At 38.5% G+C, this 24,361-nt stretch overlaps 1 protein-coding gene across 1 annotated transcript in view; it reads right to left on the bottom strand.

Moving 5' to 3' along the window:
* TSHR (thyroid stimulating hormone receptor) overlaps positions 1-24,361 on the bottom strand; it is a 155,858-nt gene that overhangs the window by 14,391 nt on the left and 117,106 nt on the right. The window contains exons 8-9 of the mRNA XM_045807711.2: positions 23,333-23,401; positions 12,611-12,688 (exon numbers count right to left, since the gene is read on the bottom strand). Coding sequence (XP_045663667.2) covers positions 12,611-12,688; positions 23,333-23,401 — 147 coding nt within the window. The remainder of the gene's footprint in view (positions 1-12,610; positions 12,689-23,332; positions 23,402-24,361) is intronic.

Raw genomic sequence — 24,361 nt, 5'->3', positions numbered from 1 at the left:
ATAGGGATAATAACGCCTGCCAGTGAAGAGTTAAAAAGGCTCAAGGCGATCTACTATCTGTAAAGAACCGAGAACACAGTGGAAGCTCAATAATGGCTGCCATTAATAATAAGAAAATGTCAGTCCAAAGATGCAGATTATCATAAACTTCTAATCTTTCCCTGAAGTCTTTGTGTATATATAAAATTGCTTTGTAAGTCAGATATCACTTGTTATCCTCTTTTTCTCCCTCTCGAGTTTATATAATTACATTTCTTTTTTTTTTTAAGATTTTATTTATTTATTTGACAGAGATAGAGACAGCCAGCGAGTGAGGGAACACAAGCAGGGGGAGTGGGAGAGGAAGAAGCAGGCTTCCAGCGAAGGAGCCTGCTGTGGGGCTTGATCCTGTAATGCTGGGATCATGCCCTGAGCCAAAGGCAGATGCTTAACGACTGAGCCACCCAGGTGCCCCTATATAATTACGTTTTTTTTTAAGCCTGTAGCTTCCATGACCTGTGAGACAAAATCTCACAGAGTTTACTATCTTAGCATAATGGATTCTTCAAAGACAAACAATCCATATACTGTAATTCAGTAAGTTCGGCTCTCTACCACACAATGACGAGAGGAAATGGTGGCAATTTATTGCCAATAGCCAGATGCTAAACACAAACCTATCCTTGTCCTCAGTGTTGAATCCTCTCTCCCTCCTCAACACACATACACAATGACCATCACCACAGTGGCTAAAGGATTGACCTCAATGCTGCTTGTGAGAAATGAAAAGTCCAATTTCTTTTAAGGTGTTTATTTCCTTTAGACTCAAGAGCAGAACAGAATTAACGAAATGGATTTCAGTGACTTGACAGAAATATTGTGTCGGAATGAAAACCCTTAACTACCTTATTTCCTTCCATCTGTCCTAAAAGCAAAAATGTCAGAAGAATCAAAGAATTTAGCACTCATCCATACTTACTTGGGAAGAACTGAGTGCCTCATTGTATACACCAAAAACTGCTTCTTGTGCTTATGTTATGGGTTATTTATTGAAAAATTTAATCCTAGGTTGATTTACCCCTCCTATCAGTAAGCCTATTGCCAGCATCTTCTAATTAATTATAAAATCATGAGTATAACTTTCTACATAACATTATATTTGCCTTGGCTATTTGGCCCTATGCAATCTTATTTTTCTTCTTTAACCGCACAAGTAATTGAGACTTGATATGGGTGACATCACCAAAAAATATGAGAAAAGTAGTGTTAGAGAGGTCAGAATTCTTTGGGGTCGATGGGATGAAATAAAATAGTTTATATACAAATGTTTAGCATAGAGCCTAGCAGGCACTTACGAACGTGTAGACCACCTACACCTAAAGTTGCAAAGAAAAAGTACTCCTACGTACTTTTTGTTCTTAAGATTTTTCACTGTTGAGGATTCCTGGCTAAAGAGCAGTGATAAGTTAATAAAACTGTTCAGAATTTATATGATTTAGAATATTTTGCAAGCATTTTTTTCCCCCTAGAACTCAGACTCAGCGAATCTTCTTTCATGTTCTATCAGTTTTGATCAAGGTGACAAGCTCTTACTTAAAGAATTAACTTTAGCAAAACCATGTTACAAGAAACAGTTAATGGGTTTGTGAATTATTCTTTCTTAGAGATGAAAAGTCATTCCAGTTTACTTTTCAGCTTGGCGTAGATATGAAAACATTTATTCAGACTGAATCCCCTGGAGTAAGATGCATGATCATTTGAGGCCACTGCTCTAGGACAGTGGCGCTCAGTGCTTTGGAGAACTTCTCTTTTAGTTAAAGTAAGAGACTTTTGAGGATGATAGTAGTTGCACTTTTAGTCAGTTGAAGAAATACAAATGTTTCTACGACCTTGAGGACCTTTGTCATAACGCCATCATCTCTCTCCTACCAAGAGTCAGCACTCTAGTTTGGGAATGCTCTGTAAATGTATATGCAGAAATGTAAATTTCTCTAAAACGTAACCCTACCATGACGGATCGCTGTGGCTTTAAGTATTAGCCCTGTTTTCTCATATCAGTGGCTACAGTAGTAAGCGATGCTACTGGTCAATAAATTTGGATCTTTTGTGTGTTATCCAACCATCCTGAGTTGTTGACACAGCTCTTCCAGTCTGAAGATTCCTAGGGCTGAAGTAGACTATCCTCTTGTGATCAGCAAGAAGCCAGCATGCACACAATTCTGGAAAGGTAGCTGTCTACTCTTTCTCCTCCACTTCTTCTGTGACCTTCCTCATAGCTCTCAAGGGCTCCACAAAATGGTCACAAGCCACCTCCTTGTCTCTGGAGACACAGCTGTGTGTCTTAGGAGGGAGGGGTGACCTGCTTCCGTTGTTTGCCCAATAACTTGGCTCCCGTGGCACAGGTCTGGCTTGATACCCAAGCCGGGAACTATAAGAGTATGTTTATCTTTGCAGCTTATTTCTCAGTCCCGTGAGCAGAGCAGCCGAGCAGACAAACCTCCTCTGGTTTTCTACCTTAGGAGGTTCCCTTCCTCTCCAAGAGAGCTGCTTGGCATGCACAGAAAGGAGACAAATGGTGCCAGGCTGATTAGGTCTTTGGGTGCAATCTCCCTGCTCTCTGGGGAGGTCCAGTGCCTGCCAAATAGCCAGGAGGTGCAGACGAGCAGTCACGGCACAGTGGCTGGGACACGAGTATTCAGGACTAAGACAGTAAGGGCCGAGGGTGTGCAAAGGTGAAGGAAAGAAGATGGGGGTGCGTTGAAGAGGGCCACAAACTGGAATGGATTATATAGCTATTACTAATATTTGCATGCTAATTCTTCAGTGAGCCATCCTTAACTTCCTGAGTCAGGTCATGTTCCCCATAATATGATTTCAACACAACACAGTTTTCCAACACCACCCTTTGGCCCAAGTTATGTTTTGTTGTTCTTTTTGTTACTAATCTTTGAACACATCCTGTGTTTTTCTATAGATTTGCCTTTGTTCTTTCTCTCATAACTCCATCTCTGTCTGTTACAATTCTACCCCTCATCTGAAAACCATCTCAAATATCACCTTTAATGAGCCTTTGCTGGTCACCCTACCTAGAAATGGTATCTTGATTCTCTAACTACCTCTCATGGCTCTTTTTACATTAAACTTATAGTTGCTTATGCACATTTCTCCTAAATTTCACTGTAACCTCTTTATTTATTTTTAAAGATTTTATTTATTTGAGAGAGAGAGTGAGAGAGCAAGCACAAGCAGGGGGAGCGGGAGGGGCAGAGGGAGAGGGAGAAGCAGACTCCACACTGAGCAGGGAGCCAACTTGGGGCTTGATCCTAGGACCCCGGGATCATGACCTGAGCTGAAGGCAGACTCTTAACCGACTGAGCCACCCAGGCGCCCCAACTGTAACCTCTTTAAAAGCAGAAGTTGTGTCTTACCCCTATAACATTCATGGAGTTCAGTAGGTGCTCAGTAAAATGCCTGCAGAATAAGTGAGTAAATGAACACTTTGATGAGTAAGCTTCAGATTAGCTATTTCTCCTTAGAAAGGAAAGAGAAAAGGGAAAGAGAGGATAACTATGGATGGTAGAGGGCTGGGGGTTAGGACTAAAACTGACTTCATTTAGGCCTAAAATTCACTCAGGATCACAACTCAATAATAAAAAGACAACTCAATTAAATAAGGTAAGATATTTGAACAGACACTTGACAAAAGATATACAGATGGTTACTAGGTACATGAAAAGATGCTCAACATCATTAATAATCAGGGAAAAACAGAGTAAGCCACGATGAGATACCACTTTATAGCAACTAGAATGGCTAAATCAAAAAGACTGACAAAATAACAGGTTAGTGAGTGTGAAACTTTCATACCACTCTGGTTTGAATAGAAAATGGGATTTTTTGGGGGACAGTATTTCCTACAAAGTTAAATGTACATCTATCCTGTGACCTGACAACTTTACTCCTAGATTTTTACACAAGAAAAACAAATAGATCTGTGGTTGTCTATAGAAGCTGGGGCATGAGGGGAACTTTCTGGGTGATGAAAATGTTCTAAGCCTGGACTAGGATACAATAACATAATTTTGTCCAAACTCATCAAACTGTACACTGCATGTTATAGTATGTAAATTATACCTCAATAAAAAATAATTTTATCCAGGATCAACCTAGAAAATCATGTATTCAGCACACCTGTGGACCTCAGACATGCCAAAAAGAACTCTGCCACCATTTTTCAGCCACCTAATAGTATGATTTTGTGAAGATCATTGAGTAAAGAAAAGAACATAAAAAGCTTATTCTTTTGTAAACCAAGATGGCAGTGCCATGACCTTTAGATTTTAAATGATTAATTTGATCAGCTAACAGCAACAAAAGTTTATTTTTGTTGAGACATGTTCTAGAAACTCAAGGATATTGTTACAGAGATGTCCTCTTCTTGGGAGATACTTATAATAGTAAGTGGGACTATTATAGTAATTTTCAATAGTAAGTTAAGTGCTTATTAATGTGGGTTACATAATTTAGACCTTAGAGAACTCTGGTTATTATGGAAGGCATTGCATTTCAGTGTGTTCTTTCCTTTGGGATTATAAACACCAAGAGCTTCTCTTTCAAAATAAGATTAAACGAAAACAAGATAATCAAAAATGGAAAGCATAAAAATGGAAAATGAGATTGCATATCCTGACTGAAAAAATCAATAAGTAAAAAATATTAAACTCCTGAACTAAATTTAAAAGGGTATTTTTTTTTTCAAATAGCAATGATTGGAGAATAGATCTCACTTTAGATGTTGCACCTGTTTTGAATTAGATTCTTTTTTGAGAAGTGACCTTGAAAAAAGATGGTAAAATGAATGGGCAAGTTTGACTGTTTTTGTTGACTGTTAGAAATGACTGTGTTCTAATATCTTTATGAAGCAGAAATATGTATACCATCCATTTCTATTCTTTTTAGTTGGAGTTTAGGATTTTCCAAGCTTGGCTTTTATACCAAATCACAGCCATACTCATGGCTATTTGGTATGAGGTTACAATTTATCAAATATTTATTGAGTACTTGCTGTCTAGTCTTTTGAAGTGGGGGAATTACAAAAAGTGTAAGACATAATCGATTTCCTTAGGATCTTAAAATCTAGTTAATGGGGAGAAGGTTTGTGGGAAATACAGTAACAAAGATTTTGACAAAAGTTCAAGACAAGAATTAAGGTGATGTCATAAAGCCACACATAGTTAGTTAATACATGCATTTTAAGACAACTGTGCTTGAAATTTGAAAAGTGAGATTGAACTCTTTGTCCACTCTGTATTTTCCTGCTACTGGCTTTTCAAATGCTGCCATCTCCATTGTCTTCTCTCCCTGTGCTTTGTGGTTTTCTTTTTAAATTAAATTCTGATTTTCATTAAAATAATGTGTGGACCTATTTTAAAAAGCAACTTACACTGGAAGCTTGGTAATACAAACAGCAGGCCGCTGGGCCATTTCTCCCTGCAGTCTGCTTTCTGATGCCCCGGAAACAACTACTTTTAACTTTTCACAGGTATTTTTTTCCCATAATTGTAAATATTTCTCGATTTATTGGTTTTTTGATTCACCCACTGACTTCCTGCTATGGAAGATGAGGATTTAGCTCCCTTCCATTACCCCCCACACACATTCTCCTGACACTCCCTCTAATCTCCCAAAATAGTTTTAGGACATATTTGGTTAAACCTAGATTTAATATTTTGCTCATTACAACTCTGCATATCCTGATTTCATTTCCTTTCTTGTGTAGCTTTCTTTCTTTATGAAATCTCTCTCTGTCTTTTATTTACATACCTTGGTTTGAGCGGACCTCTTGCTAAGTCTTACATATGCGCCAAAATTCTCTAAAACATCTACCAAAACAGTTTTTCATACAGTCAATCCTGTGTGGCTATCACAGCCTAGCAATCCATTTTACTTCTAGAACTTTCTCCTGGAGCTCTCCTTCAGCTCTAGGGTAGACTTCTTAGTCTCAAGATTTCCAGGACCTCTGGTCATCCTCCTGGGAATTCCATTTGTTTCTTTCCTGTGTTAATCACTGTTTCTGAATTCCTCATTTTTCTCTTTCTTTTCTTTCCAAGAAAAGGTGAATAGGAAATCAGGTTTTTGAGACTTTTCATGTCTGAAAATGTCTTTATTTTACCTTTATCCTTGATAGTTTGGAAATCACTTTCCCTCAGAATTTGAGGGATGTATTCTATCATTTTCTATCTTTCAGTGTTACTGTTAAGAAGATTGATGGCATTCTGATTCTTCAATCTTTACAGGTAACGTGATTTTTCTCTTTAGAAGCTTCTAGGATATTCTCCTTATCACAGCATTTTCATAACTTAGGAAGTACCTCCATGAGCTCTTTTTCATTCATAAGAATTCTTTCTGGGTCTTTTTATTCTGAAAACTCATTTCCTTCATTTATGGGAAAACATCTTCCACAATTTCCTTTTTTTGTTTTTATTTCCCCCTCCTAAAACTTTTGTTACTTGGGTATTGGACCACCTAGTTTGAACTTAAAATTTTCTTATCTTTTCTCTCCTCTATTCCATATCTTATTTTTGTGTGTTCTCTTTTCTGGGAGATGTTTTCCACTCTATCTTTGAAAACTGCTTAATTTTGTGTGTGCCTTGGCTATCATATTTTTCCTCCACTATAAGCAAAATCAGCTGACAACAAAATGGGAAAATGTACTTACAAATGATATCATATATAAAGATATAATAACTATGGTCTATAAATAACTATAAAAATTTTAGGGCAAGGAAACATAAAACCTATTAGGAAAAATGTGGAAAAAATAAGAATAGATATACTTAACCAGACAAAAAGATAGCAAGATGTCCAACCATACTCATAACTAGAGAAATGTGAAGTAAAACTATATGGAGATACCATTTCTTACCTATCACCCATAAGAATGTTAGACATTAAAGAAAGCCTGTGAAGAAACAGACACTGAATAATTGGTTGGTGGAACTCAGACTGATAAAAACCCTTTGTGGGAATGGGCTGTCAAAATATCCTAAAGTTGGGGGCGCCTGGGTGGCTCATTCAGTTGGGTGTTTGCCTTGGGCTCGAGTCATGATCCTAGAGTTCTGGGATCAAGCCCCACATTGGGCTCCCTGCTCAGTGGGGAGTCTGCTTCTCTCTCTCTCTCAAATAAATAAATAAAATCTTAAAAGAATACATCCTAAAGTTATATATGCATTTACCTATGACCCTAACTACCATATTTTTCATTTCCAAGGACTCTTTCTTCCCCCCCCCCAGGTTTATTGAGATATAATTCACATATAGCATTGTGTAAGTTTAAAGTATACAATGTGATGATTTGCACAATATATATGTACATATTGTGAAGTGATTAACACAATAAGTTAGTTAACACATCCATTACCTCACACAGCCAGCATTTCTTTTTGTATGTATGTGTGGGGAGAACTTTTAAGATCTCTAAGCATCTTTTAAGTATACAATACAGTATTATTTTAGTCACCATGCTGTACATTAGATTCCCAGAATTTATTCAGCTTATAACTGGAAATTGTGTACCCTTTGACCAACATTTCCTCATTTTCCCCACCCTCTGCCCCTGGCAACCAATCTACTCTCTGTTTCTATGAGTTTGGCTTTTATAAATTCCACGTGTAGATGAGATCCTATAGTATTTGTTGTTCCCTGTCTGACTTATTTCACTTAGCATAATGGCCTTAAGTTTCATCCATGTTGTTGCAAATGGCAGGATTTCTCATGACTGAGTAATGTTCCGTTATATATATATACACATACCATCTTTTCTTTATCTATCCATTCATTGATGAACACTTAGGTTGTTTCCATGTTTTACTTATTGTAATAATGCTGCAATGAACATGGCAATGAAGATATCTCTTCAATGTAGTGATTTCATTTCCTTTGGATATACACCCAGACGTGGGATTGCTGGATCATGTGATAGTTCTAATTTTAATTTTTTGAGGAACTTCTGTACTGTTCTTTGTAATGGCTGTACCAGTTTATTTCCCTACCAACAGCACGCAAGTGTTTCTTTTTCTTCATATCCTTGTCAGCACTTGTTTTCTCTTCTCTCTTTGATAATAGCCATTCTAACATGTGTGGGGTGACATCTCATGGTTTTGATTTGCATTTTCCTAATAGTTACTGATGCTGAACACCTTTTCATGTACCTTTTGGCCATTTGTATGTCTCCAAAACTTATTCAACTTGTAACTGGAAATTGCCTCTTACTTGGAGCTTTGGAAATATGCCTGTTCACCTTCTTTGCCCATTTTTCAATTGGATTATTTATTTTATTGATTTGTAAGAGTTCCTTATATATCTTGGGTATTAACTTCTTATCAGACATATGATTTGCAAATATTTTTTCCTATTCTGTAGGTTGCCTTTTCATTTTACTGAGTGTTTACTTTGCTGTGCAGAACCCTTTTCATTTAATGTAGTCCCACTAGATTATTTTTGCTTTTGTTGCTTGTGCTTTTGGTGTCATGTCTAAAAAATCCTTGCTAAGACCTATGTCAAGAAAGTTTTCCCTGTGTTTTATTCTAGGAGTCAAAAGCTTTTTCTTGTTTTCAGAATATTACTATATAAGGAGTTAAGTTATGGATGAAAAACTATCTCTCTGAGGATATTTGTTATAATTTTTTATTAAAGCTTTCTGTTTCTTGCTTTATCTCTATTCCTTTAAAATTCCCTTCTCTGTTCTAGTCTCTGTTTTTCATGTCAACAGCTTTCCCCTAAGGTTTGGAAATCCTTGGATGTGTGTTCATATTTGTGGGGGAGGCTTATGGAAAGCTCTGCGTGTGTTGGTTTGTTGCCTGATGGGCTTTACTTCTATGTCTTTGGGGAAATATCAATGAGCATTTTTGTAGGTTTTTTCTTTCCTTGGGGTTGTCAGCCTCCCCAGAACTGTAATCTCCTATTTGGAAGGTATTAACTTTGATGATAGCATTCTGTGAGTTGAATGGATAAGAAACTTGTTGGTCTTGCATTTTAGTATGTAAACTTTCACATAATCCTGTTTGCAGAACAGTGCTTCACTTCTACCTCAACTGTGCCTATTATCCTTCAACTGTGGTGATGACATTTTAACAGAAAGTAGACTCTACTTTTCTTCTGGGGTCAATAAAAAGTAGTTGCTCACCTGTGCAGGGTGGGAGAGGAGTCCTAGGGAACAGGTGAAGTTCTTAAAGCCTTCCAACTCCAGTGTCACCTATACACCCACCTGAAGAATACTTATGATTTAACCGATGAAATATTTCCTAGATTTAGTGATTTTGAATCAGCATAGTTAGCATGCAGTTCTCTCTTGATTTTTCAAGACACTACTTACTCTCTTGGTTTTTCAAGACCACTTACTCATATGTCACTTCTTCTACTCACTTTGTCATTGAGAATTTATGCTTTTTAATTTATGCTCTTTTTTCATAAAGTACTCCCATTTTAATATTGTTTAAGGAAGGAGCAGGGAAAATTACTTTGTTGGGGAGGGATATCAGAAGTCTCCATTCTATCCATTTATTGAGATTTCCTCCATACTCACATCTCCCATTACCACCTACATTCCAAAGCATCTCGAATACATCTCTAGCCCTAATCTCTCTTGTTACTTTCAATCTGTAGACATCACTGGTTGATTATGTCACGTGTGCCTCATCATGTGACTGATATTTAAATGCTAAGCATTTACAGAAGTGTGATTCAAATATTTATTGTATACTGTATCAATTTTGCAAACATTTGTTAAACTAGCACTGTGTTTCAGGCATTGTAGGATGAAGTAGAACTGTAGAAATAAAACAGACATAATCCTGCCCTGTAGGAACTCCCAGAGAGATAGACAGAAACATGTTACTGCTGCTTTGAGATACATATATAGAGGTACTGGAGTATAGAAAAAGAAATGTTTATCTTTACCTAAGGAGAAGAAGGGTCAAGAATGACTTCAGAGAGAAGGAGATTTTTGCTTGAATATCAAAGTGGTAGTAAGTACTCATCAGACAGATAAGGCTGTGATAGGATTTTTCAAGCAGTATGAAAAACAGAGTTTAACATAGCCACAAATGTAGATTGGAGCATTAGGGGTGCTAATATGGATGGATCACTGGTCGGGGGTGTATAGGGTGGGAGAGACAAAGCTGAAGATTATAAAAGAACCTTGCATACCATACCAAGATCTTTATCCTGAGGGGTATGGGAGACCAGCATTACATGTTAAGATCCTAGAGTAGTGCTACTCAAAGCATGGTGCCCATTGGCTAACTTATTCTTTAGTCCTTGACAAGAGAGTAAGAAGCTTATGGTATAATACAAGCCAACTACTTCATGAAGCACACTGTTTAGTTGGGGCAACTTTGCTCTCACAGGAAGATTTTCTCCATAAAGGAAGCTATAGTTTGATGTAAATTCTGGGGCCAGCCATTCACCTTGTAGCAGACCCCCAGTGTGAGTGGTTGTAGTCTTCATCACTGGTCTTTAAATTCTTCCAATGTCACATATTCACAAGTAAAAAATGTTTGAGTATGTGCTTTTAACATATGTGCATTTATGAGCTTTACACACACATATTACTGTAATACATGTTATATACATTACAAAAGCACTAAACATACATTTTAAAAGGACAAGATAAAAATAAATAATACTTCTAAAAATTTTTCACTAAAGCGAAAACAGTGTAATTAAATATACTTCACTAATTTCGAAAATTGCTGTTTATCCCTTTCCGATATACCTATTCCAGAGGTCTGCTTCTGGTTCAGTTTATTTTGGCTTTGGTTTAAATGGCTGTCAATCAAAAAGTTACCTCACAAAGATAGATGGTTCCACATGGAATAAGGCAAACTTGGCTGTACTTACTAAATTAAGATTCTCATCTCTCAATCCAATTCAGGAATTAAATACATGTTTTTATTGAAATTCATATTCTCAGATGTCAATCAGTTGTCTTTGTACACTAACCTAAAGGTGTTTCATTTTCATATTTTATACACATGGACTTTAAACCCACTGTAATTATTAATTTTTTAAAAAGATTTTATTTATTTATTTGACAGAGACAGCCAGCAAGAGAGGGAACACAAGCAGGGGGAGTGGGAGAGGAAGAAGCAGGCTCCTAGCGGAGGAGCCTGATGTGGGGCTCGATCCCATAACGCCGGGATCACGCCCTGAGCCGAAGGCAGACGCTTAACGACTGCACCACCCAGGCACCCCTGTAATTATTAATTTGAAATATTCTTCAACAGGGTAAAATTCAATTTCTGGTTTTAACAAAACATAATTTTCAAAAGTGACATTCACTATTCTCATCAGGAAAATCACATAACATGGAAATATTTTTAAATACCTGTTTTTAAAAGCCCTTTCCAAAGCACACATTTCTTCAGGAAAATGACATTCGCTAGTGAAATATCACCTTCTTGAAGGAGCAGTTAAAGTTGTCTTTTAAAAGTATCTTCAAGGTTAAAAAAATCACAGAAAAGGTCAACACATTTTTTTCATTTGTGTTTTTGTGGAAAGAAAAACTCATATTGCTTGAAGTACTTTGCCATGAGTTAACAAAGAACCCCCATGTGGTACTGTAGATTTTCAGGGTCACTCTGCCCTCTCTTATGAAGCCTATCTGTTAAGAAAATAAGGCCGTGAATTCATTTAACTAGGTGCATTCAATCTGAAAGGGACGCACAATTGTTAAAAGTGAGAGTTGTGGATGTTAAGTCTTTGAACTGTGGATCACCCCTGTTCCCTGCGGATGCCTCCATGCCCTACCTGACACCTGAGGGACCGTAGTCATCTGTGTATAAAATAGTAGCAAAACTTAATTTGTTCTTATTTTTTAAAACTTAGTATAAATAGAACCTCTAATATTTCTTCTTGCCTCTAATGGATTATCTTGTATTTCTCCTGGGGTGCTGTGTTCTGCTTTGGCAAGAACTTGACCAGATAGATGCTCAAAGGTGAGATTCTAAAGGTAAAACCAGGGGATAGGAAAGGTGACACTGACAAAGATCCTTGAGAGAGACAGAATTGACAGAACTTGATCACCTCTTAGCTGTGGGGATGCAAATCAGAGAAATGCACAAATAGATATCTTTTCATGCTGTTTTAAAAATAATTATGTCCCATCTTTTCCAGTGATTGTAAGTTTTACCAGATATGAATCAAACTATTTTTACTCTTCCTTCTTCATGCCAGGCATTGTGCAATGCACATTCACACACATTTTTCCCTGCATAGAGTAAATTCCACCTATTTGTAGATCTGGTCTCTTAGAATTCTGCAAATAGCCGTTGCTCAAAATGGCTGGTTTTTTCCACAGAGGGCCTCCATGAATGTCCACACCAAGGTGACTTCCTGATGAGGCATCAGGATGGCATGGTGGAGTGGGAGGCCTTCTAAGTCTCAAAGAACAAGGACTTTCTGCCAAGCAGTAGCCTATACAGCTGGGCCGAAGAGTTCTAGCGAAGTCTTTAGCCAAGACATCAACATTCCCTACCCATAAGCATCAGCTGCTCCTCTTAGAGACCCCCTTCATTCCAAATAAAATAAAACAAAATAAAGACTGACATATTCTTTTGTATGTCTTACTCACAGCAAGGTTGGTCCACTGTACACTCCTCCAAATGCATCTTTGTCAATAGCTGTTAAGTATTTATTCTTGTTCAGGTAACTAGAGGGGTGGCAGAGAGAAAGAGGGAGAGAGAGAATGAATTAGGTGAGGTTCAGCAAATTAATTACCAAAATGAAATGTAAGCATGGTCTCCCTAGCTTTTAACGGTGTTTTTTTTTTTAAAGATTTACTTATTTATTTGAGAGAAAGACAGAGAGGGCAAGCAGGGGCAGGGGCAGAGGGGGAGGAAAAGGAGATAGAGAATATCAAGCACATTCTACACCAAGCATGGAGCCTGATGTGGGTCGCGATCCCATGACCGTGAGATCATGACCTGAGCTGAAATCAAGAGTCAGATGCTTAATGAACTGAAGCACCCAGGCGTCCCTTTTAATTGGCTTTTAAGATTCTGGAAAACACTTACCTTCTTCTGGCTTAAGTACTCAAAACATTCTAAGTTTTAATTGTGTAGGGTTTATACATATTAATTATGGTAGATGTCTTTGGAAGTGAGCACGTTTATGATATAGTTTGCATATCTAGATTTTATAAAAGTTGCCTAGTTACCTATTTGCAGGCATACCTCAGAGATATGCAGGTTTGGTTCCAGACCTCCACAGTTAAGTGAGTCAAATAAATTTTTTGATTTCCCAGTGCATATAAAAGTTACGTTTACACTATGTTGCATTCTTTTAAGTGTACAATAGCATTATGTCTAAAAATCCAATGTACATACCTTAATTCAAAAACACTTGATTGCTAAAAGATGCTAACCATCATCTGAGTTTATAGCAAGTCATAATCTCTTTGCTGGTGTAGGATCTTGCCTCGTTGTTGACCGCTGCTGACCGATCAGGGTGGTGGCTGCTGAAGGTCTGGGCGGATGTGGCAATTTCTTAAAATAAGACAGCAATGAAGTTTGCTGCATTGATTGACTCTTCTTTTCAAGAGCGATTTCTCTATAGCATGTGATGCTATTTGATAGCATTTTACCCGCAGAACTTTCAAAGGTGATGTCAGTCCTCTCAAACCCTGCCTCTCATTTATCAACTAAATTTAAGCATATTCTAAGTCCTTTGTTGTCATTTCAACAATCTTCGCAAGCATCTTCTCCAGGTATCAACTCCATCTCAAGAAACCACTGCTCACCCATAAGAAGCCAGTCCTCATCCATTTGAGTTTTATCATGAGATTGCAGGAATTTAAACGTAATAATAATGAAAGAGTTTGAAATGTTCTGAGAATTACCAAAATGTGACACAGAGACAAAGTGAGCAAATGCTATTGGGAAAATGGCACCAGTAGAGCTGCTTGAGGCAGGGTCCCCACAAACCTTCAATTTGCAAACTGCAGTATCTGTAATGAAGACTGTCAGAGACTCAGATATTTTCTTGGGGGCAGGGTTGCCAGATTTAGCAAGTAAAAATATAAGATGCCCAGAAAAACAATGAATCATTTTTAGCATAAGTATTCCCCATGTAATTTTTGAAACATTCTTGTGCTAAAGAGTTGTCATTTATGTGAAATTCAAATGGAATGGAATGAAATGTCCTATATTTTCTCTGACAATCCTATTTTGGATGGGGGGGGTAGGTTACACCGATAAGATTACAGAGAATGAATGTGTAAATGAGTGAATTAAAAAAATCAATGTACCTCTCTTCCGAAATAGTGAGTGAGTAACACATGTGATTGCTTTAAGGAAAAAGTAATAGAGAATGAAAGAAGGGAAGATTCAACATATGATGTGGTGGCCCATTGATTTTCTTGATGGCAGTGACAAGGCAGCTGATTACAAATGCCATAGGGTATGGCCCAGACATGGCTTTTTCAGGCAGTGGCTGGACCCTCAGCTTCTAGGACATTGGTAAGTCTGAAATGGTGGGGTTTCATTAATCCCATATATATACAAAGACCCAAGTAAGATCCTACAGGAGCTCATTTGTGCCTTTGGGTTGAATGGCTATCATGTAAGGCTGTCAGTCACAGGCTTCTTTGGTCAATGTTTGTCCCTCAACCCACAGTGCCATGGAATTCCTTTGGTCAGTGATAGCTAGAGTGGGCGAGAACCACCTTGGAGAAACAACAGGAGAGAAGATCCTGAACAGCGTGATTTTGTAAAAAGACAACTAAGCTAAGGATAAGTGCGGCACTGGCTTACATCTTGTTTTGTATTCTTTGGACCATGCAACTTGCAGATCACATTCTGTTCCCAGACTGCTGAAAATCAAGTGAGGATCGGTGAGCTCATCTCAGTTTTTCCTCTTCATCTCAGACTGCTGCAAGTGAAAATCAGCTTGCTCTAATCATTAGAAATTATTGTAAAACTAAATAATTGCTTGTCCAATTCTGTAGTGTTTTCATCTGATATTCAATACGCCCCCAAGGATAAGGAGAGTGGTTGATAAGCATTGCAGTTTACCAGAAACGCTGCAGAAGATTTCAAACTGAGAAAGCCAGCCAGAGTCCAGGGGGGAGAAAGAGGATGGAGGTGCAGCCAGCTTGAACGGAGATGAACTGGATCTTGGGGGAGGCCGTGTTCTCTAAAACCAGCAGGGTTGTTGGGCACTTTATCTCTTAGAGATAATTAGGTGCTCAAAAATGAAATGATCACTCCATGTGTAGCTTGGAGGGCTTGCTTATTATCACAGAATGTGATAATTCCATAAAGTTTTTACCTTGGGTTCAGATGGCTGATCCTACCTTCCATTTGAAGCTAAGAGGATGGGATGGAGCCATATATTCATAAAACCCTTAATATCCAAGAAGAAAGTGCTTCCATCATCCCCATTTATCATATAATGTTACCTGGAAATGTCAGCCAACTTAGATTGATTTCTTCACCATGACTTAGGCTGATTCCCCTAGAATCCACATTCTATAAACCAGCTCGGGTAAATCAGTCACAAATCTTGGTAGGATCTATGGGTAAGCTACTCCAGACAATCATTATTTTATAGGGGTGGGATATGTGATCATTTAAACTATCTCTTGCAAGGACATGGTAGACATAAATGAACTTAATATACAGTATAAAGTCTTGGATTCAGAGTTGAGAGGAAAGACTTCTAGAAAGCCAGGATTTCTAAGTACAAATACTGTGAGGGGCTTATGAGAAAAGAACTAGCATTTCCTTTAAAAATAATATAGACACTGGTGTGTGTGTGTGTTCAATGCCTTTATCCTGTTTGTGCTGTATATCTCACAGTTAAGGAAGGACAATGTGGTCAGAAAAATGAGGATGGTCAAAACTGAGTTGGGGAAGAATATCCAATTGATGAACTTAGTATGACAGATACAATATTGTAGCTCACATGCTTCTCCATTGGACTCATTCTTGGCACATAGCAGCCATTCAGTAAAAACGTGCTGGATGAACAAATGAAAGTCCAGTTGTTGGATAACTAACTCCTACCTAGAGGCACCCTCTATATTATGTTTAGGGGAGGAAGTGACCTATGTCAAAGGGAGGGGTGTGACACTGTGGCAAGGAAAGTTGTGGCTGCTGCCGAGCTTTGCTCTCTGGGGAGTTTTGGGATACATTTCAGCTCCAAGATGGAATTTCAGCCTGCATTTCCACAGTCCCTTTCGGGTAAACCTGGGCTGGCACCTGCTTATGTTGTGAGACTCAAGGGAACACTTCTGTAAGGAACCATGTTTCCTCCTCATAGCATTGGTTATTTGGAAGAATTAAAGGGAACCCCTGCATAGCCCTCATTGCTCCATGGAAATCCTTTTGGTAGCAGAAATCAGGAGACCTGTCTGTAAACAGTAACAGGTGAGAAAGTGGTCAAGGTTTCAATAGAGGTAAAAGCCAGCCTTGGAGCATATTCGACCAGCTGTTCAAAGATTCCATGAGAAGTAATAGCCTGCTTCATCCCATAATCTTCTCTACTGTCATGTTGTCCCAGTGCTCCAGGCTGTGGTGTTTTGCTTCTACTCAGCTAATGTGTGATGCTAATTAGCACATGAATTGCGTTGACTTCTCTGTTCATAATAATTAGGGTTTCTGTATGTTTTTGGCAGATCGAAATGGTATCTTTTTCCTGCCCAAATGTTTACTGTCAGAGAGTAGCTAGTTACTAGTGTTTGACAATAGAAAATACAATATAGGCAATCAGACATTCTAAGATAAGCAACATATCCCCATGCCAGATTGTGTGGAAAGGGAGGATGGAAAAGAGGTTCCAAGGAATGAATGTGTGACTTCGCTTACGACTGGGAGCAGTTCAACTTCTGCTGAGCAAGAGATCCTTGTATTGTTATTAATATCACATCTGAGTGATGACAGTGTGCTTGGTTCCATATGAAATCACATGACCATGTGCTTTACACATCTGCCCTAATGTTCACAAACTTTTAGCTAATTACCCGACTGCTGCTGAGGCATCAGTGCTTGTTCTCAATGTGGAATTTGTCAACTTGGCTTCACTTACACTAAAAAAATGTCTAAATGAGGCTAAATCTGCTAATTTCAGTAAACTGACAGGAGGTGGATGATGGGGAATCATTGTTCTTTTGGAGGATGACACATTGTTTAAATTAGAACCTACAGATATTTGAACATACTTCTAGAGAATTTACCAAGTTGCTAACATGCCATGTGTAATCTTTTTACACAAATAGAGTCATTATAGGATATTGATGTGTTCACATTAGTTTAGGATCACAATTAGCATTGAGACCGGAGGCATCAGCCCTATGTTAAAATCACAAAGTGAAAACTATTTCATTATTACTGTGGAAACTTGACCTCTGTTTTCTCCATCTGCTACTCAACCCTGATCTTCCTGTAGTCTCACACCTCCGTAGCACCATCATCATTTGATTTTACTTTGGATTTACACAATACATTTTACTGAAGTGCTTAACTCTAAGAAAAAATAAGTTTCCATCAACCAGGAATCAGAAACTTAGAGCAGAATGATAGAACATTGTTTTAGAACAGAGTTTCAGGTTTGGATTCAAAATACTAATTGGACAAAAAGATCCTTGTTTTCTATTATGATTGGATCTGAACTTTCAAACCCTAAAGTATTTTTGTCCATATACTTATCTTTAGTCCATACTTGCCTTTGACCTTTACCAGGAATTGGGAGAAATAGACTATGTATTTCATCACACAATGGTCATCCTCACTGAATACCCCCATCAAGAACAGAGGTCCACAAACTATGACCATCTGGTCAAATCTTGCCTGCCCCCTTTTTTGTAAATAAAGTTTTATTGGAACACAGTCAGGCTCATTTGTTTATGCATTGTCTGTGGCTCCTGCCACATTATAATGGCAGAGCTGAGTAGCTTCAACTGAGATCATATGGCCCACAAGTCCAAAATATTCATCTGGCCCTTCCCAAAAATGTTTGCTGATCTCTGATCTAGATTTCTAAAAGCCAAGAAACAAATGATTCTCACTTAACTATTTCCCACAATTGTTAAAAATCCTTCTAAAAACTTTAATATTTCACATAAAAATGTCAAGAAAGTATGGTGAATGTGATGCACTAATTTCTTTCCTATGTTTAAAGGGATAGTTACAGTGACTACAAAAGGCTGTAATTCAGGGAACCAGTGAATTAAAATCCATTGTCTCCAATGGAATAATTCTCTGCCATCAGCCAAACCTCTCAGAGCCCATGGTCAGAGGAGAAAATGATGGGAAGGTAGAGAGAATCTTCTTACATAACGTGTTCATAGGTTTAATTTCAGAAGATCACCAGATGATCTGAAACTCTACTGGCTCTTAGATTCTCCACAGGCTGCCTCTAACATAAACCTTGTTAAATTTATCTGCCACCAGCAAGGTGGCATATCAAAAGATTCTTTCTTGAGTAGCATTTCCTGAAAAATGTTCTGTGGCACACCAGTTCAGAGAGATGCTCCTAGAACCCAGAGCTCCCTGGTTAGCTCTGTATACTGTACCTCCCTCTTGGATACCAGTAATTTAGATTGTCCTATTAAAAGACCCAAGAAGTCAACCTTTATACTCTGTTGACCTTTATAAGGCTATGAATAGCTTTTTAGAAGCAACATCCATTAATTTACCATGGAAAGAGAATTCAAGGAACATAATTTGGAAAATGCCACAAGAGTTGGGGGGAATCTGGAATAGAAGTTATTGCTCCCTTGTTCTTGTTTCCATCTTTTCAGTAGAAAATGTCTCTAAACTCCTTTGATATTCTGTTGCTGATTTTATGACTGAAGCCACAAAATAATATGTTGATAGTCTTACACTGAGATCCACATAGCATAGCCACCTCCTGATTACAGAAGATTCACTTTGGAAATCTCTTGAAGTCTTCATGGAGTCCTCTAAACATGACCAAAAGGCCAATTATGACTAAGCATGAGATGTTTTGAAGCAAAATGGTCAACATGCATGGCCTAACTTTGAATTTAAACATTTTACTATGCCAGCCATTTCATCTAGGTGTTTCCCTTTCAGACCTCATTTGGAAGTTCACTAAGTTGGTGACCTTGTTGCATTGGTAATGTCAGGTTCCACTGGTGAATGACACCATTGCTTGGTGTGACTCTTCTCTGAAATGTCTATTGGTTAGGCCTTGAGTTTTAAGCGGACTCTTTCCTCACATTAGTGTACTCTTCTCAGCTGCAAGATATCTGAGCTTCTGTATTTCATGCCTGTAATAGACTGAGCTAAGCAGTGTTCTTAGCTCAGTGTTATTAGCCCATTCTCCTGGGCTAAATAACAGGCAGCAGTAAGCCAGAGGAGTTGTCCAAGCCTTGGTAGTGGCTGCTAAGTCAGCAACAATGAGTCCCAGCAGGGTGTAGCAAAGAGTCTTGAACCAGGGGATCCAGGTCCTGGCTTTGGCTTGGCCACTAGCTAGTTCTATTAAACTTAAAAAGCCATGTTAAGAAAAAAAAAAAGCCATGTGTTCACTTTGGGCTTCCTTCCCTTTGTACCCAAAATGTGACTATTGGACAAGAAGACTGATAACATACTCCATAGCACTGGTTCTTGACTTCTTGTTTTGTGTTTTGTTTTTTGTTTTTATTAGTTTCAGAGGTAGAATTTAGTGATTCACCAGTTGCATTTAACATGCAGTGCTCATTACATCAAGTGCCCTTCTAAATGCCCATCACCCAATTGTCCTTTTCCCCCATCCACCTCCCCTCCAGCAATCCTCAGTTTGTTTCCTAGAGTTCAGTGTTTCTGATGGTTTGCCTCTCTCTCAATTTTCTTCTTAGTTTATTTTTCCTTTTCCCTATGGTCATGTTTTGTTTCTTAAATTCCCCATATGAGTGAAATCATATGGTATTTGTCTTTCTCTGACTGACTTATTTCACTTAGCATAATACCTTCTAGCTCCAGCCACATCATTGCACATGGCAAGATTTCATTCTTTTTTGACCACTGAGTAATATTCCATTGTGTGTGTGTGTGTGTGTGTGTGTGTGTGTGTGTGTGTGTGTGTACCACATCTTCTTTATCTATTCATCCGTCGATGAACATCTGGGCTCTTATCTTATTTTGGCTATGGTGGACATTGCTGCTGTAAACATTAGGGTACATGTGCCCCTTCAAATCACTATGTTTGCATCCTTTGGATAAATACCTAGTAGTGCAATTGCTGGGTCGTAAGGGGTGGTTGGTTCTTGACTTTTGCTTTACATTGGCTGCATCTAGGGAGATTTTTTTAATCCCTATGCCCTGGCTACACCCAAACCAATGACACCAGAATATCTGGTGGTAAAACCTAGGCATCAGTGGTTTCAAATCTCTCCAGGCAATTTCAATTTTCAGCCAATATTGAGAACTACCCTGTGTAGACTGTAAAGGCTGAATTTAAACCCCATGTGGCTGTCCTTAAAAACGATAACTTGGTGTGATTGGGGGTGAGACCTTCCAATGACTATGTATGGCGGGATAAAGAAGCAAATCACATAAAACCTAGCTCCCAATCATGGGCTTTAACATCTTTTGCTTGTGAAAAAAAATTTTACTAATAAATGACCCTATACCCAAGGTTTGTTTCTGGTTCTTTATCTCATCCAGCATTCTGGAAAGGCAGTTTTGGTTCAGAAAGGAGTCAGCTGGACACACTGATTTCAGGAGCCTTATTACCAGCTCTGGTCTCCCTGGTTGAAGGTTTCTTCACTGTCCCTACCCCTGCCCTTGCTAATGTGGTTCTCTGTTGCCTTAATGCTACCATCTTGATGCACCTGCTGTCTAGAATGGTGTGACATTCCTCTGAAATCTTTATATCCTAAGTATCTGCAAATCATCTTAATTATTTTAAGAAGTCTCAATTCTCCACTTTCTTCACAGAAAATTTGAATTGGGAAACCTATTGCCCTTAAGGCCATTGCTTTCTAGGAATAGTTGAATCAAAGAGGAAAATATTTGGTTAGATTCACGTAATGTTAAAGTTGAATGTTAGTAATTTAAAAATATATATATGATAAATCTAGGGGAACTCATGCTTGTATCTCCAAGTAAGGAGGCAGTGTTACTGGACATTTAGAGTTTAGTTATTTTCAATCTTAAATGCGTATTTTGGATTTGACCCTTACTACTGCTCCCCTCAAGTTGACACCACTTAGAATGCAAGCCCAGTGTAGGCAGGGAGCACATTGCTCTTATAAATCTTTGTATCAGCAGCGAATAGCACAGTACCTGGCTCATCGTAGGTGTTCAATAAAAATGTTGAAAAATGGATGAAGGATTATGTGAGATTTGTATGATAAAGTAAAGGTGGAAGTAAGGTCTTTCCAATACTATAAATAAAATTGATGTATAAGTATTCACGTCATCACTCTATTGAATCTTTTCAGACTCCACCTATAATTGTGCATTTTAAAAAAATGACTAATAACCTGAATGAGACAACTTAGAGAAAGGTACTCTAATCTCGATTTGATAAAGACTATGAGGAAACCCAAAAGTCTGGCAAAGAGGGAGACCCCACTTCAAACAACTAGGAAAGCCATGCCGAGGTATGATGATTTCAAAACTTATTAGCATTTATTCTTTAAAAATGGAATCATACTAGAACCCACCACGTAACTCCCAAATCAGAACAAGACCACTTCACCTACATGTGTTTTGTTTGTTTGCATCCAAGGCCCCTGCATATGGCTGTGCAGGTTATTCACCTGCCCCGGCTTAAGAGTGGTCCATGGATCAGCATCGTCATCATCACCTGGGAGCCTGTTAGAAAGGCAAAATCCTGGGGCCACTTCCCATCTCCTTAATCAGATTCTGTATTTTAATAAGATCAGATGACTTATATGTTCAATAAAGTTGGAGAAGCACTGTACAACACAACAGATCCAGAACCATGGGCCTTCAGAGTTTATGATGACCACTTCCAGAACATAAAATAACTGTGTATGAAATGTTTAAAGGGGAAAAAAAAAAGGTGGAATCACAAAAGGGAGTAAGCAATAAGACTGTCAAAAATGAGCACACACATTTTTTGAAAAAAGCGAATAGAAATTCTGGAATTGAAAAAATGTAATTGTTAAAAAAATACTCAGTGATGTATTATAAAACAAACACAAAAATCTGTTCTTTGTTGTTCTAGCTGACTCTTACCGCGGTGGTTTTTTCTTCTCCTGTGTGTGATTTTTGACTGTGAGCTCGCATTTGATTGCTCTAGATCTTTAAAAAGCTGGGGGCCTGCATTGGTATTTTTCCCTCTGCAGAGGTTTGCATTTATTTCTGCCAGGAATCAGCAGGTCATACCACTCCAGCTGTTGTCCAGGTTCCCTGGCTTCATCCAGGAGTCTCAGGTTTATGTCACTTCCCTGTCTTCTCACTGCACCGAAGCCTTGTCTCCTGGCACGACTGATGTTGGCAGCTGCCCCCAGTGAACTCAACCTTCTGGAAGCACCCACCACTTTGGTTTCAGCTCCTGGTTTGTTAGTTTATTTCTCTCTCTTGGAACTATGACATAAAATGTAATTTTATTTAATGGATGATCTAGGTGTTTTGTAGTAGGAAGGCCCTGCAAATTTATTGGTCCACCACAGTGTGGAAGCAGACTCTGTCTACGAAAGCTATTTTTTCACTTATTAGATATTAGGTTAAAACACAAATTAGTGTGGCTGAACCAGTCTACAAGCTGTTAGACACAAAGTATGCCCTGTGTAGATATGGGGCCGCAAAGATCTGACAGGAAAATACAGCAAAGACAGAACCTCATGTAAGTGACTGTCTTTTTGCCAACCCTCTATTCTAGGCATTATTTATTCTGGGGGCAGGCAAATGTTGAATATGGCTTTTCATCTATTTCTGACTGAATCAAATATAAACTAAATCTTTCTTGAAAACGTGTTAGAAAAAACTAAAAAGAAAAACCTTACTTTCTGAACAGCTTTGGCCTTAATGAAAGACCTGCTTTACTTCATGTACATATAGTGTGACCTTCGTGAACATTTACACACACACACACACACACACACCCCTGCAAGAAAACTGAAGGTGACACCATGGCTCCATTTTATCAAGGATAGAAGCCCTGGGATTCAGAATTGGAGTCACTGTAAGTGTTCTCGAAAGCTGCTCTTGCCAAATTCCTTAATCCCATCCCCAAGTTTTGGTCATACTCATTCTGGGGTTGAGGAATGCTCCGGTAGAACCTATCGCTAACAGAATCCTGACCCACTGGATGTTCCCCCATTGGATGGGGGTGGAAGCGTGGAGGAAGATAGTTGTTTCCATGGCTACCCTTGACTTACACAGCATCCAGCTTTGTCCCATTGAAAGCATGTCCTTGGATTGAAGTAAAGCCATTGTTGTATAGTTTCCTACAATCAACAGAGAGAGGAGAAATCAGTGACCCATAAGAGGTGATGGTTGGGCTTCATCTCTGCAGTGTCAGAAATGTGCATGAAGGTTCTCAGGTCCCACAAGAAAACTTTACAGTGTGTCTTGCTTGGAACATAGACTATTTCCCAGTTTGAATCCCCATTCTCCAGACAGCTCCTAGTAACTTCAAGCTGTTTCTCAGAAGTGACTCATTTTGAAGAGCAAAGATTTGCCACCATTAGGAATTAAAAAAAAAAAATTCTACCTATACTCAAAAGAGAAGAGTTTCAGGTAATAGTTAACCCAATGTCAATAATGGAGGAATAACTTTAGTTTCTTAAGATGAACATTTTTAAAGACATTGCTCATCTGAATGCATAGATTTTATATTTTTCTATTTAAAAAGTTATGTCACACTGGTTTTTTATCCATATTTTTATCCTCAGGGCTTATCATAGATTAAATGCTTAATGGTTGTCAGCTGACTTAAGTTGAACTTCAAAGACAAATCTAAGAAAGTAGATAGACCATGCCCTTTTGTGGAAATTTTGATGTTTTAAATCGTTGCTATGTTTCTGCAACTAATTAAGTCATGCAGTGATTCTAAGGACTGGACTGAAGTGTCATCTCCCCTGTTTCCTAGTCAAGCTACTGAGAGGTGGAGGTGACTTGCCAAAGAAAGTCACATTGATGTGAACCTATCGGGAATCAGGATTTCTGACCTCAAAAGTGATTCTTCCCACCCACTCAAAGGAAAAGGAGCCCTGGCTGTGGGAGCTCTGTTCTCCATAAGGATGCATGGGGGCTATTGGCATGTGGTAAGAGAAGGCAGCCATGACCACAGTCAAGTACAACTAGGGGCAATTGTAGGGGAGCTCTGAAAATGACTGTAGTCCACCGCCTGTCAACTCTGGTGACACGTTAGGAAGCATACAAGAGACTCTAAATTTGGAATTAGA

Source organism: Ursus americanus, chromosome 26, assembly GCF_024610735.1.
Source record: "Ursus americanus isolate L20-20 chromosome 26, mUrsAme1.1.p, whole genome shotgun sequence".
Classification (NCBI taxonomy): Eukaryota; Metazoa; Chordata; class Mammalia; order Carnivora; family Ursidae; genus Ursus; species Ursus americanus.
The sequence above is the reverse complement of the archived record's forward strand: the minus strand, read 5'-3'. Positions and strand labels throughout refer to the sequence as shown.